The sequence below is a fragment of the Furipterus horrens genome, unplaced genomic scaffold (genome assembly GCF_987537825.1).
Source record: "Furipterus horrens unplaced genomic scaffold, mFurHor1.1.pri manual_scaffold_7, whole genome shotgun sequence".
In the NCBI taxonomy this organism is placed as follows: domain Eukaryota; kingdom Metazoa; phylum Chordata; class Mammalia; order Chiroptera; family Furipteridae; genus Furipterus; species Furipterus horrens.
This window is the reverse complement of record NW_028327177.1, coordinates 31,816,611-31,834,497: the sequence shown is the minus strand read 5'-3', so window position 1 is coordinate 31,834,497 and position 17,887 is coordinate 31,816,611. Positions and strand designations below refer to the sequence as shown.

The 17,887-nt window shown below is 40.4% G+C and overlaps 1 protein-coding gene across 1 annotated transcript in view; it reads right to left on the bottom strand.

The window, feature by feature from the left end:
• The window catches only part of RAD54B (RAD54 homolog B), an 84,455-nt gene extending 66,568 nt beyond the window's left edge, over positions 1 to 17,887 (bottom strand). The window contains 2 exon segments of the mRNA XM_090284891.1: positions 9,137 to 9,297; positions 17,849 to 17,887. Coding sequence (XP_090141017.1) covers positions 9,137 to 9,271 — 135 coding nt within the window. The 5' untranslated portion in view covers positions 9,272 to 9,297; positions 17,849 to 17,887.

Below are 17,887 nucleotides of genomic sequence, written 5' to 3'. Positions count from 1 at the left end.
TGATATAATTTCAAAGTTATAGAAACATTCTAAAAATAAGAGAAGAAAGTTCCATATACCCTTTACCCAGATTCACCACATGATTACATTTTGTTACATTTACTTTCCTTCTTTCCCTTCCTCCCTCCTTCCCTTCCTGTGTGTGTGTACACACTCCAGAGCAAGCTGGAGGCACTGTGCTCCTTCCCCTCTAAGTACTTCAAAGTGTTTACCCAAAGCCACATTGTTGTATGGTTCCATTTATATAAAATGTCCATAATAGGCAAATCTAAAGAAACAGAAAGTAGATTAGTGGTGACCAAGGGCTGAGGGATTTGGAGAAAAATGGGAAATGAGTGCTGCTGTGTATAAAGGTTTCCTTTCAGGGTGATGAAAATGTCCTAAAATTGATTTTTTTTTACTGTTGCACAACTAAAAGCCACTGAATTGCAGTAGCTAGATTGTATGGTATGTGAACTATATTTAGATAAAGCTACTTTAAAAAAAAGAACTTATTTTAAATGAAAAACTATGTTTTCTCCTTACATTGCAGCCAGAATTCTAAAACAATATAGGGTAAAACACATGCAAACCAGCCCTAGCTGGTATAACCTGGTTGGAGCATCATCCTGTAGAACAAAACGATGTGGGTTCAATTTCTGGTTAGAGCACAAGCCTCGTTGCAGGTTCAATCCCAGGTAAGGGCACATACGAGAAGCGGCTAGTCGATGTTTCTCACATCAATGTTTCTTTCCCTCTCTCTATCTCTCTCTTCCTACCCCCCCCCTTTCTCTAAAAGCAATGAAAAATTGTCCTCAGGTGAGGCAACACATGCAGACCAAAAAAGGCAGAGTCAAAAATTAGGGATTAGCCAAAGAACATATATGCATGACCCATAGACATGGACAATTATGTAGGGATTGATTGCCTGAGGGAGTGGAAAGGACTAGGTGAAGGGGAGCAAAGAGGGAAAAATTGGGACAATTATAATAGCATAAACAAGAAAAAATATATATTTTAAAATTAGTAGGTAGTTTCAACAAAAAAAGGCAAATAACCAATTAAAACCTGAAAAGACTTGAATAGATATTTCTCCAAAGACACAGATGGTCAATAAGTACAAGAAAAGATGTTTAGGATCACTAGTGATTAGGGAAATGCAAATCAAAACCACAGTGAAATCCCACTTCACACCAACTAGAAGTGCTATAATCAAAAACAACAGCAATTAAAAAAAACAAAACAGAAAATAACAAGTATTGCTGAGAATATGGAGAAACTGGAATCCTCATACATTGCTGGTGAGAATGTAAAATGGTACAATGCAGGGAACTGCTCCTCGTGGTTTAGGGAATTGTAGCCCCAGCCATGAGCCTGACTTGCCACCCCCCTGGATTGTCTTTAAGTCTCAACATAAGGCTGCGTGGGAGACATAACCGAAAGCCACTCGGAGGGTTTCCATGGAAATTGCATTTAAAGAATGCTTATTATCCTTTAGAACTTGCTCTGCTTTTCTTATCTCTTAGTTAAGTATAAACAACCTCTAGCAAGGGATGTATGAAACCTTGCACCCAATGCCAGTGTGGTATCAAGATGTTTAACAGACCCTGACACAGACTGGTCACTGTGCCCTCTGTGCTGGTACTTGTAATCTGTTATTGTCAACTGTAATCCAGGTGCCTAAAAGCTATTGATGATTCATAAATTTTGACCCTGTATCTCCCATGCATACCCTTCTTAATAAAAAGCATGAGGAATGGAGGTCTTGTGCTTTCTCCACTAGAGGGAACAGCCGCCGCCCTTACTCCCCAGACAAAATACAGTGTCCTGGATAGGTTTGTTCCGCCGTGGTCGTGAAACCTCTGCTGGACAGAGTAGTTTCCAACCGAGCCTAGGGCGTTGGAGGCACCTCCGCCTCATCTTGCACCCAAACATGGGGCAGGTCAGCCTCATCTGGCGTCTGATCGTGGGGCTTCATCTGGTGCCCGGACGAGGAGCACTCAAGAGAAGTGAAGCCTGGAACGGCTGCGGGGCCAAGAGCCTGACCATGGAAACCACACTGCGGGGATGGGAATTTTGGCACCTCTGCCCGTGGTAAGGGCTTACAGTCCCCAGGCTCTTTCTGGAAAAGGCTGCCTATGTGGTTAAGATAAGGGAGGGAGGATTTTTCTTCTTTCTGCCACTCCTTCTGGCAGGGGTTTTGGTTTCGCCTTTGCCTCCTCTCACTCACTAAAGGACCATTTTGGCTTCTCTCGTTCAATAAATCGCCACAAAACTGTGGGCACGGGTCGAGCAGTTAAAAGTCGATAGGGCGCTTGCCACTGTCAGTCTCCCGTGACAGGATAAGCTGGTACACAGACTGGGTTAGAGCACTAGGCTCCCGCCAGCCGCAAGTCAAAGTGCCTGCAACATCAGGAACATAATCACAAGCACTCACTGCCCAACCCCATGGCGTCTCCCCTCAAATAAGATTTTATAGCCCTGGCTGCTGTAGCTCAGTGGATTGAGCGTCGGCCTGTGAGCCAAGTGTCGCTGGTTCAATTCCCAGTCAGGACACATGACTAGGTTGCACGCCAGGTCCCCAGTTGGGGGCGCGTCAGAGGCAACCACACAGTGATGTTTCTCTCCCTCTCTTTCTCCTTTCCCCTCTCTCTAAAAATAAAACAAACAAATTATTAAAAAAAAAAAAAAAAAAAGATTTTATGAGACCAAGAAAAGCTTTAGGCCAGAAATAGGATTTGTATGAGGGCTCCAGTGATGATGGAGCTCCAAAGATGAGGCACTTCCTCCCTCTGGTCCGAATTCTGGGGTGTCCCTATGTGAGTTGGGACCTAGCAGAGGTGTCTAGGGTCAATCCCCAAGACACATAATATAATTCTTGGTTCGTCCGTGCAAAATAAGAACTGGTCATTCAGCACTCTGAGCCCTTCCAATTGTTTTAGATGACTGGGAGAGAAACCGAGGTACATAAGAAAGGTTGGGATAACCAAGGGGTGACACCCTCGGGAGCCCTCGTCACAAACCGCACACTCTGACCCACTACACCAATTAATCCCTAGTTTAGAATTAGGAAAATTATTGGTCCACTTTAAACGAGAGGCAGGGGAAAGGGGCAAAATCAAAACTGGCAAAAAGGGACCCACTATCTATGAAAGAATGGAATCAGGGCTATCCAAAGAACAAGAACTTTACTTTAGATTACTCCAGCAACTGATAAAAGGAACTGGATGCCAAATTAAGGAAAGGCATCTGATTAATTTACTGCATACTGCTGTGGCTCAAAGCACTGCCATCTCAGAAAAACAAAGGGAAGGTAGGAAAATAACTCAGGCTTAAAAGGTGCCACAGCTGTGATAGAAATAAGAAAGGGGAGGAAGAGGAAAATATCTGGAGCACTGCCGAACAATTGGTTCTGCAGACCCCTTCCCTCCGGGATCCTGGAAAGCCACAATGTCTCTTGCTGCCTCTGCCGACTGACACAGGTCTCCCTACTCCTACCTGGCCCAAACCTTGACAAAAAAAAAAACTGTAAAAAAAGGTTTTTCCTATAATTGCCTAAAAACTAAGGTTCTGTTTGGTAAACTAATTGTATATAGTGGTATATTACTCAAATATTCAACTAATATTCAAAAATTCATGTCTCTCAATGCTAAGAACTGAATTTTTGTCAGTCTATGTTAATATTATATACCTTTTATTATCACTTTAAGTAAATAGTCAAATATCATTTCATAATATATATTCCATAGTTGACAAGATTTCCAAGATTTAAAATTTAAGACTTCCTTATAGCCTTCAGGTATTTCAAAGGGCCCTTGAAATATCTCAAGGGTTTATTATTTTCTTCTTACCAAAAAGAAGAAAACTCTAGACCATCAGGCTTAACACATTTTGAAATACTTGGAAAACTTTGTCAAATAAGAAAATTTTACAAAAAAGCTCAAAAACAATTGGCTAATACCTTTGCTCATTTACAGCAATCTTTAGCCCAGGCAGGCTTACAAATAACTCCTAAAAAAGTACAACAATCAAAGCCTTGGCGACCTCAAATGCTCCAAATTAATTCTCCAAAGCCTTTAACTCTCAATAATCTCCAACAATTGTTAGGCAATATCAACTGGCTAAGGCCTAGTCTTGGTATAACTACCTACCAGCTTATTCATCTTTTCAACACCCTCAACACAAGTTTATTTACAACAGCTTTTTAATCAATCTCTAGACTTCCAATGCGCTATAGCTGATAACGTTGAAAAGCTCAAGATCAATCTTCCTTCAAATAAACTTTTACAAAATATACCTCAATTAAATTTACGTGTAAAAAGTAAAATTAGTCCTACCCCAATATCTGGGGCAAAAATATTTTCATAGATAAATCAAAAAAACTGAAAACGCAGCCATTACATAAAGGAAAGGACAAAGTTAAAAAGATTGTGTAATTCACAATCACTCATCAACCCAGAGAGCTGAACTCTCTGGGGCCATTATGGCCCTCCAATAATGGCCAAATAAACCCCTATATGGAGTCTGTGATTCTGGCTATACGGTGCATACTATAGTCCACATAAATCAAGCTTTACTTAAAAAGTCTATAGACCCCCAGTTACTCAGTTTATTCCTGATAGGAGAACACATCCTGTATTTGTCACCATATTCATTCTCATTCAGGCCTTCCAGGCCCTATGGCAAAAGGCAATGAACGCCAGTAGCCAGTAGTCAGTATATTAACTACCTTCCAAAAGGCAGGTGTCTCTCATCAATTTTACCACCAAAATTCTCAAGTACTTCTCAAAAAATTTGGCATTCCCTGTTCTCAAACTAAACAAATTATCTGGGAATGCGCGAACCGCCAAATGCTGGGTTCAGCACCACCCAGCAGTGGGACCAACCCTCAAGGACTGGCCCCCCAAGTAACTTAACAAGCAAATGCCACTCATTACCCCCCCTTTAAAAAATTTTAAATATCTCCATATATCAATAAACACTTACTCTAACGTGTTGCATACCTCCGCTCTTGCAGGAAAATTGGCAAGCATATTCAGGCACATTAATTCAAGACATTTAATTTCTTAGGTCAACCACAGCAAATAAAAACTAATAATAAACCAGGCTACATAGTCCATCATATCTTTAAAAATATTCTTAAAAAACAAAAAAAAGGGGGTATGGAGTCCTCCCCAAAGAATCTAACTAATTTAGCAACCTAATTAGACTTAAGTTTTAAAAAATTTATTGTGTTTCTTGTAGAACGTTGGGTCAAAAGAAATATGTATGTTGCAGAAAGTCTGAGTAAGTCGTAGATGGTTTGTGCAAGTTGAAAAAGAACTGTGTAGGGGAAAGGAAAGAAAAAATAAAGTGAGGAAAAAGGAAGAAAAAAGAAGGCATAAAGAAAGGAGATTGTGTATGGCACGGAAAGAAAGGACATTCAAGTGGGTAACTCAAGAATAGAAATGGAAGTAAAAAAGAAATAAGAAGGAAAAGTAAGCATATAAAGTCTTTAAAACATTGTAAATTTTAAACCTAGAAGCTGCAGTCCCAGGAGCAAGCTGTGCCAAGCTTGCTATCTCCCCTGCCTTCTCTAGCCTCTGTGAAAACTTTCAAGGTCTCAGATAATGAAAAGTTCACTTTTAAGCACATTAAAAGAATGTAGTAATCACCAAAATAAAATTGTTTCTCTTCCTCTGGCTTCAAAGCAGGAACAGGGGGGCCCTCTACACTCCCAACACCCTCCCAGGGAATAGCTGCCACTGTTTAACCCCTTAAATACAGAAATAGGCTTATCTCTTCTTTACATGCAAAAAGTCCTAGATTTGTAACATCATCAAAAATGCTATCATTCCAGCAAAGGCCCTGCAACTGGGTGTCTCCACAGTCTTACAGACTCAAAGTCCGGTTTTAAGTCATTATGTAAATTAACCATTTTGTTGTACGAGTTTACTCATTACAGGTATATCTATCTGCCTGACAAGCTCCTAGATCCACTCCAACCAGGAGACCCCCGTTGGCAGCCGTCCGTCTCGAGAGACGATGGTGTAGCTTCTTAAGAGTCTATCTGCACCGCCGAGAATGGTTGTGCAGTCCGACTCAGGAGTGACACGGTATCTGTCTCCTCCCGTGTTGAATCGACATCTTGCGATGACGCTGGAGTGTCCTCTCCAGTGAAGCTGAAGCTACAGAGCCTGGGCAGGGTGATATGGAGGGTCTGCTGTTGCCCAGGCAGCAGACCCCCCCTCTCTTCGCAGCTGAAGGGTTCAAGGGAAAGACGGAGTCAATACAGCTTGGCTTCAGGTGCGCCGCAGGAGTTGCCGGTGTTGACTACAACGTCAAACCGCCTTAGGGACTCCGGCTCCGGATTTTCTGTCGGGGTTTACTCCCTTAGCCTTTCCCCTGAAGAGGTATGCCGCAAGGCAGCGGAGGTTTTTTGGAGTCAGAGTTTTCCTTCTCTGATGTGCCCTGACTGGAAGATCGAATCAGCGACACTTAGCTCGCAGGCTGACGCTCAATCCACTGAGCCAAACCAGCCAGGGCAACCAGGAGACCAAGTCTAACTAAACACCTGGAAGACTCGAGGCCCTGAACAGCCACTGGCTAAACAATAGACTGGTCCCTATGACGCCCTGTTGCAGAACCATATTGATCAGGAAATCCTGACCTGACCCTGAGCCACGGAATCAGCCGTACTGTGGCTGGGGGAATGACAGAATGCCCTAGTCACCTGACAACAGCTTGCCTGCAACCCCAGATTCTTAAGACTATGAGTCACCCCATTAAAATGGAACTCTAGTCAGCATTCTTGGGCTGACAATACAACATCATCTATGGGATACCTTTCCCACAAGCCTGAAAGGCGAAATTGATTGGCTATAATTTGAACTCCATCAGCAGCTTATGGACATTAAACAGCTTCTAAACAAAAAGTGTTTCAAACCCTAAGTAATAACCTCCAATAGCTTAACCCTAAAAATTGACTTCAAAAATTAAATTTACATATATGGATAATAGAAGCAACTAAATGTTTGTTGGTCATTGTCATACTCTGTGTCCTTCAATGTGTCGTTATTTACCCATAATTGTATTCAAGAAAGCAAGTAGCAAGCTTTATAGGCCTTTCTACTATAGGTATTACAAAAAACAAAAAAGGGGCAGATGTGGGGAACCGCTCCTTGTGGTTTAGGGAATTGTAGCCCTGGCCGTGAGCCTGACTTGCTGCCACCTCCCCGGCCCCCCTCCCCGGCTTGTCTTTAAGTCTCAACAAAAGGCTGCATGGGAGACATAACCAAAAGCCATTCGGAGGGTTTCCATGGGAATTGCATTTAAAGAATGCTTATTATCCTTTAGAACTTGCTCTGCTTTTCTTATCTCTTAGTTAAGTATAAACAACCTCTAGCAAGGGATGTATGAAACCTTGCACCCAATGCCAGTGTGGTATCAAGATGTTTAACAGACCCTGACACAGACTGGTCACTGTGCCCTCTGTGCTGGTACTTGTAATCTGTTATTGTCAACTGTAATCCAGGTGCCTAAAAGCTATTGATGATTCATAAATTTTGACCTTGTATCTCCCATGCATACCCTTCTCAATAAAAAGCATGAGGAATGGAGGTCTTGTGCTTTCTCCACTAGAGGGAACAGCCGCCGCCCTTACTCCCCAGACAAAATACAGTGTCCTGGATAGGTTTGTTCCGCCATGGTCGTGAAACCTCTGCTGGACAGTAGTTTCCAACCGAGCCTAGGGCGTTGGAGGCAACTCTGCCTCATCTTGCACTCAAACATGGGGCAGGTCAGCCTCAGTACAGTAGCTGTAGAAAATCATTTGGTATGTCTTCAAAAAACTAAACATAGCATTACCGTATGACCCAGCAATTCCACTCCTAGGTATATACCTAAACAAACTGAAAACAAAGACCTAACAGAAACTTATATGCCAATGTTCATAGCAGCTTTATTCACAATAGCCAAAAAGTGGAAACAACCCAAGTTTCATCAAGTTACATATAAATAAATGGATAAACAAAATATGGTATTTGTGTACAAATGAATATTATTTAACCATACAAGTTCTAATGTATTACAACATGAATGAACCTTGAAAACTTTGTGCTAAATGAAATAAACCAGACAGAAAAGGGCAGGTACTTAGACTGGTCAATTTCGTGGAGACACAAAGTAAAGTAGTGATTACCAGGGGATGAATGGAGGGGAGAAAAAGGAGTTCTTACTTAATGGTTATACAGTTCCAGTATGGGGTAATAAAAAAAGTTTTAAAAGCACATAGTGGTGACAATTGCACAACAGTATGAATTTAATACCACTTACTTGCACACTTAAAAATGGCAAATTTGGTTATATATATTTTTACCACCATAAAAGAAAAAAATATTAGACTTTAATCTCCGTGCTATAAATGGATCAGAGAATCACAGAGTAGCAGAAGTGTGGATTGCCCATTTTATATACTTTTTATATACCTTCTATACACCTACAACCAAAACAATCCTCTCTTAGTAGTAAAGAGCATATTTTAAGACTGTTTTAAGCATTTACTTTTTATAAATAAAATGAAAGAAAATGCCCAGAATAAATCATTATTTACATATTTCTCTTTAATAGTCTTATCTAAAGTTTTCACTTATTTGTATTGTATCTTTAAATAGAACACTAATCAGAATAATTTTTTTAACCCCTTCCCTCACAGAAGTATTTTGTACTGTTATCAAAGTTTATTTTATGGACCTCACTGCGTGTCCCTTCATTTTAAAATTTGGTCATTATTTTTAAGGTTTTGGGAAGGCTTTGTCAGAAATGCTGAAAATTCCTATAGGCAGTAAATATTGTTAACTCTTTAAATGATATTTTCTTAAATCCTCACCCAAGGATATGTTCATTGATTTTAGAGAGGGGAAGGAAGAGAGAGAGAGAGGAAGGAAGAGAGAGAGAGGGAGGGAGAGAGAAACGTTGATCAGCTGCTGCCCTTACATGCCCTAACTCACACTCTAGGTGTGTGCCCTGATCAGGGATCCAACCTGCAACCTTCTGATGCACGGGACTATTGTATACTCCAACAAACTGAGCCCCCCAGCCAAGGTTAAATGGCACTTTTTATAAATACATGCTTCTCTAAAGTATGCTTCCTTTACTTTTTTTTTATTTATTTTTTTACCTCAAGTACGTTGATATCTGGATCCAGATTTGCAATCTCTTCATTCAGACTTGGATTACTTCTTGCTGGTGGTATAAATTTTGGTTTTTTGAAGGGTTTCCCCTGCAACTGACTGGGTGCTGCAGATCGTCTCATATTCAGCAGTACTAACCTGAAAAATACTAAAAACAAAAATCATCCATAATCTGATTAGAATCACCTCCAAGTATAAAAACAGCTCATCACTACAACCATGGTATCTTTAAAAATATATATGAGAATAAGCCAGAGCAGTTCAGAGTGGCAAGGGATCTAGAACCCAGACACAGTCGGGCACAGGAGAGCTCTTAGGAATCATGATCTGGGGTGGGGTCTGAAGGGTGGCAGTGGCGTCTTATGTCACCTGTGAGGAACCAGGTAGCTGAAAGAGCCCAGACCTTCAGACAGTGTGACTGTTGCCAATTTACAGCTAGCCCAGTGAAATGCAAGTGGATGTGATGTGAGTTACTGTTGAGCCAAGATGGTGGAGGAATAAGTGGAACCCACACTAACTTCCTCCCAGGACCAATCTGGAAAAACACCTAAATTGTACAGAAACCATCATGAATAACCAGCTAGAGAGAAGCCATATAACCACAGACAGAGGGAAGAAGGCACCTCACCACAACATGGCTGGTAGGGAGTGTTGAGAGGTGCGAGAAGGCTGGCTGGGCTTCCACAGGTGGCAGCTGAAGTGCCAGAGGGATATTTTAGGTATATCAGGGTTCCGTCAGAGAAGTGTGGGGTCCAAACCCCAAGCTGGGCTCCCCAGCCTAGAACATCAGAGCTGGGAAAGGAATCCAGATAATATCCAGCTGTGAAGAACAGTGGGGTTTCTGTCTGCCAGGGAGAGACGGCAGGAGATAGACAGAGCCTCTTAAAGGGCCAACTCACAAAATTTCATTTGCAGCCACTTATCCTGGGCTCCAGCAGAGGGAGGGCAGAGTGGACAAGAGATGCTTGAGGAGGGTCTGAGGCAGGTGGCTCTGGGGAGAGAATTGAACGAACAGCCACCAGAATTCCTGTGCTAAGTCAACTCCACAATGCAAGCCAGTCTTTCTCAGGCACAACAGTCCCCTCCAAGTGGCATCAGACTGAGAGGAAGCAACAGCCCAGCCTGCAGGAGTTACTCTGCCCACTCTGTGAAGCTTAAGCTGCTGAGTACAGCTTGAGGCGGCCTGGTGCTCAAAAAGCCAGCCTTGTTGAGTAGCCTGGTTTTTTCTGCACACAAACAGGCCCAGCAGAGGGAGCCACATGCTGTGGATCACTGATAGCTACAAAGAGGTTGCCCAGGGCCAGCCACAAGCAGCATCTGACAAAGGCCTATAATAGTCCTTGCAGATCCACCTAATACATAGAAACAAATACAAAGAAGCAGCCAAAATGGGAAGACAAAGAAACAGACCCCTAATGAAAGAACATGAAGAACTAGATGAAATTTAGGCAAGCAATTTATCAGATAGAGAATTTAGAGTAATTATTATAAAAATACTCAATAGTGTTCTGGTTGGTGTGGCTCAGTAGATTGAGCGCCAACCTGTGAACTGAAAGGCTGATGATTTGATTCCAGATTAGGGCACTGGCCTGGATTGCAGGCCAGGTCCCTGGTTGGGTGTGTGTGAGAGACAACCGATTGATGTGTCTCTTGCACATCAATGTGTTCCTCCCTCCCTTCCACACTCTCTAAAAATAAATAAAATAAAGATACTAAACAGCAAGAAAAAGACATAGAAACCATAAAAAAAGGACGAGTCAGAAATAAAGAATGCAGTATATTAAGTAAATAATCGTCGTCGGCGGCGGCAGCCGTCCGTCTCGAGAGACGATGGTGTAGCTTCTCAAGAGTCTATCTGCACCGCCGAGAATGGCTGTGCAGTCCGACTCGGGAGTGACATCGTATCTGTCTCCTCCCGTGTTGAATCGACATCTTGCGATGACGCTGAAGCTACAGAGCCTGGGCAGGGTGATATGGAGGGTCTGCTGTTGCCCAGGCAGCAGACCCCCCCTCTCTTCGCAGCTGAAGGGTCCAAGGGAAAGACGGAGTCAATACAGCTTGGCTTCAGGTGCGCCGCAGGAGTTGCCGGTGTTGACTACAACGTCAAACCGCCTTAGGGACTCCGGCTCCGGATTTTCTGTCAGGGTTTACTCCCTTAGCCTTTCCCCTGAAGAGGTATGCCGCAAGGCAGCGGAGGTTTTTTGGAGTCAGAGTTTTCCTTCTCTGATGTGCCCTGACTGGAAGATCGAACCAGCGACACTTAGCTCGCAGGCCGACGCTCAATCCACTGAGCTAAACCAGCCAGGGGTAATTAAGTAAATAATACATTGGAAGGAATAAACAATAGCTTAGATGAAGCAGAGGAGTGAATCCATAATTTGGAAGACAAGGTACAAAAAACACCCAGGAAAAGCAGCAAAAAAAAATTTTTTTCTTAAATGAGGAGAGGTTAAGAAACATTTCAGACAAAATGAAGCATAACAACATCCGTATCATGTGAATACCAGAAGAAAAGAGCAAGCAAGGAATCAAGAACCTTTTTGAAGAAAAAATGACCAAAAACTTCCCTACTCTGGTGAAGGAAAAAGACACACTACTCCAGGAAGCTCAGAGAGTCCCAAACAAGTAGGAACCCAAAGAAGTCTACAGCAAAAACATCATAATTAAAATTTCAAGGCTTAAAGACAAGGAGAGAATCCTAAAAGTCACAAGAGAAAAGCAGGTACTTACATACAAGGGAACACCAATTAGACTGTCATCTGATTTTTCAACAGAATCATTCAGGCCAGAAGAGAGTATGTGAAATACTCAAGGTGATGAAAAGCAGGGACCTATAACCAAGGCTACTTTACCAACCAAGGCTGTCATTTAAAATCAAAGGAGAAATAAGGAGCTTCCCAGAAAGAAAAAGCTAAAGGAGTTTGTTAACACCAAACCAGTACTGCAACAAATGTTAAAGGCCTTTTGCTTTAAGAAGAAGAAAAAAAGAAAAAGAAAAAAGAAACAGAGGAAAATAGTCCAACAATAAAATGGCACTAAATATGTATCCATCAATAATCATATAAATGTAAATGACTTAAATGCTCCAACCGAAAGACATGGGTAGCTGAATGGATAAGAAAACAAGATCCATATATATGCTGCCTCCAAGAGACCCACCTCAGATCACAAGATACAGACTAAAAGTAAAGGAATGGAAAAAGATATTTCATGCAAATGGAAAAGAAAAAAAGCTAAGGTAGCAATACTTATATCTGACAAAATAGACTTTAAAAACAAGACTATAGTAAGAGACAAAGAAGGACACCAAATAATAATACAGGCAACAATCAAACAAGAAAATATAACTGCTAAACATTTATGCACCCAACAGAGGAGCACCTAAATATGTAAAGCAAATTTTGATGGACATAAAGGGAGAGATTGATAGAAATACAGTCATAGTTAAGGATTTTAACACCCCCATTGAATTCAATGGATAGATCTTCCATACAGAAAATCAACAAGGAGACAGCGGCCTTAAATGACACACAAGATCAAATGGATTTAATTGATATCTTCAGAGTATTTTACCCCAAAGCAGCAGAATATACATACTTTTCAACTGCACATGTAATGTTTTCTAGGATGTTAGGGCACAAACAAGTCTCAATAAATTTAAGAAAATTGAAATGATATCAAGCATCTTCTCTAGCCACAATGTGATGAAACTAGAAATCAATCACAAGAAAAACAGTGAAAAACATGCAAAGACATGAAAGTTAAATAACATGTTATTAAACAATGAATGGGTCAAGAACAAGATCAAGGAAGAAATAAAAAGATACCTGAAAACAAATGAAAATGAGGGCACAACAATCTAAAATCTATGGGACACAGAGAAAGGAATCTTAAGAGGGAAATTCATGGCATTACAGGCCTGTCTCAAAAACAAGAAAAAGCTCAAATAAATAATCTAACTTTATACTTAAAGGAATCTGAACAACAAATAAAACCCAAAGTGAACAAAAGGAAGGAAATAATAAAGATCAGTGCAGAAATAAATGAAATAGAGTCTATAAAAATGATACAAAAGATCAATGAATCCAAGAGCTGGTTCTTTGAAAAGATAAACAAGATTGACAAACCTTTAACCATACTCAACAAGAAAAAAAGAGACAGAACCCAAATAATAACTGACACCAAACAAATACAAAGGATTGTAAGAAAATATTATGAACAGCTATCTGCCAACAACTGGACAACCTAGATGAAATAGATAAATTCCAAGAAACATACAATCTTCCCAAACTAAATAAGGAAGACTCAGAGAATCTGAACAGGCAGATTACACCTGGTGAAATTGAAGCAGTAAAAAAAAAAAAAAAAAAAATTCCCAACAAACGACTGCCCTGGACCAGATTGCTTCCTATGTGAATTTTACCAAACATTCAAAGAAGAACTAACAGCTCTCTTTCAAACTGTTTTTAAAAATTCAAGAGGAGAGAAGGCTCCCAAACTCATTTTACGAGGCCAGCATTATCCTAATTCCAAAACCAAGTAAAAACACAAAGAAAGAAAGAAAGATTATAGGCCAATATCCCTGATTAACACAAATGCCCAAATCCTCAATAAAATATTAGCAAACTGAATACACCAATACATCAAAAAGATCTTATACCATGATCAAGTGGGATTTATTCTAGGAATTCAAGATTGGTACAACATTCGAAAAGCAATAAATGTGATTCATCACATAAACAAAATGAAGGATAAAAACCACAATAATTATTTCAATAGAGGCAACAACAACAAAAAAAAGCATATGATAAAATACAGCACCCATTTATGATAAAAACTCTCTGCAAAATAAGAATAGAAGAAACATACCTCAACATAATAAAGGCCATATATGACAAACCCACTGCCAGCACCATACTCAACAGCCAAAAATTACAAGCATTCCTCTTAATATTGGGAACAAGATAGGCATGTCCATTTTCACTCCTACTCAACATAGTACTGGAAGCCCTAGCCACAGCAATCAAATATGAAGAAACAAAAGCTATCCAAATTAGAAAAGAAGTATAACTTTCACTACTTGTGATGACATGATACCGTATATAAAGAACCCTAAAGATTCCACCAAGAAACTACTAGAACTGATAAATGAATTCAGCAAAGTAGCAGGATACAAAATTAATATCCAGAAATCAGTTGCATTTTTATATGCCAATACCAATTAACAGAAAGGGAAATTAAGAAAACAATCCTATTCAAAATTCCTTCAAAAAGAATAAAATACCTAGGAATAAACCTAACCAAGGATGTGAAAGACCCGTACTCAGAAAATTATAACACACCAAAGAAACAAAGTGAAGAAGATACAAATACGTGGAAGTACATACTGTGTTCATGGATAGGAAGAATTAATGTCATTAAAATGTCCATACTACCCAAAGCAATCTACAGATTCAATGCAAGTTATATCAAGATTCCAATGACGTATTTCACAGAAGTAGAATAAATATTTCAAAAATTTATATGGAACCACAAAGGGCCCTGCATAGCAACAGCAAACCTGAGAGAAAAATACAGTTGGAGGAATCATGCTACCTAATATCAAACTATACTATAAGGCCACAGTAATCAAAACAGCATGGTACTGGCATGAAAACAGACACATAGGTCAATGGAATACAACAGAGTCCAGAAATAAACCCACACCTTTATACTCAATTAATTTTCGACAGAGGGAGCAAGAACATATAATGGGCTAAAGATAGTTTACTCAATAAATGGGTGTTGGGAAAATTGTACAGACACGTGCATTAAAATGAAACTAGACAACCTTCTTACACCACACACAAGAATAAATTCAAAATGGTTCAAAGACTTAAATGTTAGACCTGAAACCATAAAAACTGTCGAAGAACACATAGGCAGCAAAATTTCAGACATTACTCATAACAATATTTTATTGGCTGTATCTCCCCAGGCAAGAGAAACAAAAGAAAAAATAAACAAATGGGACTACATCAGACTAAAAAGTTTTTGCACAGCCAGGAAAACATTAACAAAATAAAAAGACAACCCACAGAATGGGAGAACATATTCGCTGATACATCTGATAAGGGGTTAATATGCAAAATTTAAAAAGAACTTACAAAACTCAACACCAAAAAAAAACAAACAACCCAATTAAAAAACGGGCAAAGGATCTGAACACTTTTCTAAAGAGGACATGCAGATGGCCAATAGACATATGAAAAGATGCTCAACATCATTGATCATTAGAAAAATGCAACTTAAAACCACAATGAGATATCATCTCACACCAGTCAGAATGGCCATTATCAATATATCAACAAACAACAGGTGCCTGCAAGGATATGGAGAAAAGGGAATCCGTTCCCACTGCTAGTGGAATTGCAGACTGGTGCAGCCACTGTGGAAAGCAGTATGGAGATACCACAGAAAATTAAAAATGGAACTGCCTTTTGATCCAGCAATCCCATTTCTGGGTACATATCCAAAGGAACCCAAAACACCAATTAGAAAGAGCATAAGCACGCCTGTATTCGTTGAGGTGTTATTTACAATCACCAAGATACGGAAGCAGCCCAAGTGTCTGTCAGAAGATGAATGGATAAAACAACTATGGGACTTTTAAACAATAGAATACTTGTCAACCATTAAAAAAAAAAAAAATTTACCCTTTGTGACAGTATGAATGGATCTGGAAAACATTATGCCAAGTGAAATAATCCAGTCAGAGAAAGACAAATACCATATGATTGCACCCATAAGTGGAATCTAATGAACAAACTGAACTAAGGGAAATAGAGACAGACATAGAGAGCAGGATGACAGCTGTGGGGCATGGTTAGGAGGCGGAGGGACTGAGCTAAAAGGAAAAAGGGCTCATGGTCATGGACAGCAGAGTGGTGCTTGGAGGGAGTGGTATAAGGGGACTAAATGGCAATAGAAAATATAGTTTAAAAATTTTTAGTAAAAAATAAAATTAAGATTAAAAAAGAGAATATGCCTGTAAATAGCTTTAAAAAACAAATTCCACAGCTCCTAAGATTTTATTTTTCATCATTTTTTTAATCTTTGAAAAGAATTTAAGATTTAAATCAAATCGTGTAAAGTTAAGCACATATTATATCAATTTTTTAACCTTCACCCAAGGATATGTTTATTGATTTTAGAAAGAGAGGAAGGGGGAAAAAGAGAGAGAGAAACATTACTGGTCACCTCCCCTATGCTCCCCGCCAAGGGGATCAAACCTATAACCTAGGTAGTTGCCCTGATTGAGATCAAACCCACAACCTTTTGGTGTAAGGACGATGCTCCAACCAACTGAGCCACACGCCGAGGGCCTATCCAGTAAACTAATAAAAAATAAATTAAACCCAGTCAGGGCACATTACTAGGTTGCACGTCAGGTCCCCAGTTAGGGGCACGAGTGAGAGGCAACCACACAGTGATCTTTCTCTCCCTCTCTTTCTCCTTTCCCCTCTCTCTAAAAAAATAAAATTAAACAAATAAATTGTTTAAAAAATAATAATAAATAAATTAAAAAAAAAAGAATATGAGAATATATGCAAGTGAGAAGCAGCATAGACTCTGGAGCCAGCCTATGTCAGCTTGAATTCTAACTTTTCCATTTACATCCATCAGCAATCAAACTTTTAGTGCATTTGAAAGTAAACTGCAGACATCACTGTATTTCCCTCTAAATGCTTCGGCATCCTCACTACCTCTTCAATTAGTGCTACCTGAACTGTTTTCCCAGCCCTAGAAATACTGCCCAACTGGCAGCCCTGCCGGGATGCTACAACTTCTGAGACGACTGAACACCCTACCTGCTTCTGTCCACCAACTAAGCAAAATGGCCAAGTCCAGGCTGACAGCTGCAACACATCAGAAAACCTAAAATTGTTTGGCAATGTAGGTGATAATTAAGAACACAGCTTTGAAGGTAGCAATGTAGTGTAATAATTAACACAGCTTTGAAGATAAATACCTGAATATAAATCTGGACTGACACTTCCTAGCGTGCGATCATGCAGTTTACTTACTCTGTGTCTCCATTTCTTCATCTATAAAAATGGGTACAATAATTACTCACAGGACTGTTGGATTAAATGAAAAACTGAAAGCACTTACACATAATAAGCACTCAATGTAATCTAGGCTATTACTATGTGTAATTATTATTGGATGTTTAATACATAAGGTTCTATGACAGTAAAGATGATGAAGACCCCGAAAGGTAGGAGAGCGAAGAATGTAGTTCGACAAAGGGGGGAGGGATGCAATCTGGGAGCAACAATGTAAATAAAACAGTCAAGAATCAGCAACAGACCTCCTCTGCTCTTTCCGTACTTCGTGGCTTAAGCTGCTCCTTTGACTTTATCGCCCCAATACTTCTGTTAATTAACTAACACCGCGCAGGAGAGTGTATTTGGACTAATCCTGGGGGAAAGAAACCCAAGCACCACAGGAGCAGAGCGAGCGGACGGCCTGTCCACCAAGGCGTACCCCACCGCCCGCCCCCGCCACCAGCCGGGGGCCAGCAGCGAGGGCGTCCTTCACACTTAAGATCGCGCTCCCGGACCACAGGAGGCAACCACCTTCCCTCCTCCCTCGGAGGCCTGTGGCGCCTCTCGCCGCTTTGTCCTCCACAAGCCTACAGGGTGCCACAGTCTCACCTGGAAGTTCTCCTCCCTTTTGTAACTGGGATCCTAAAG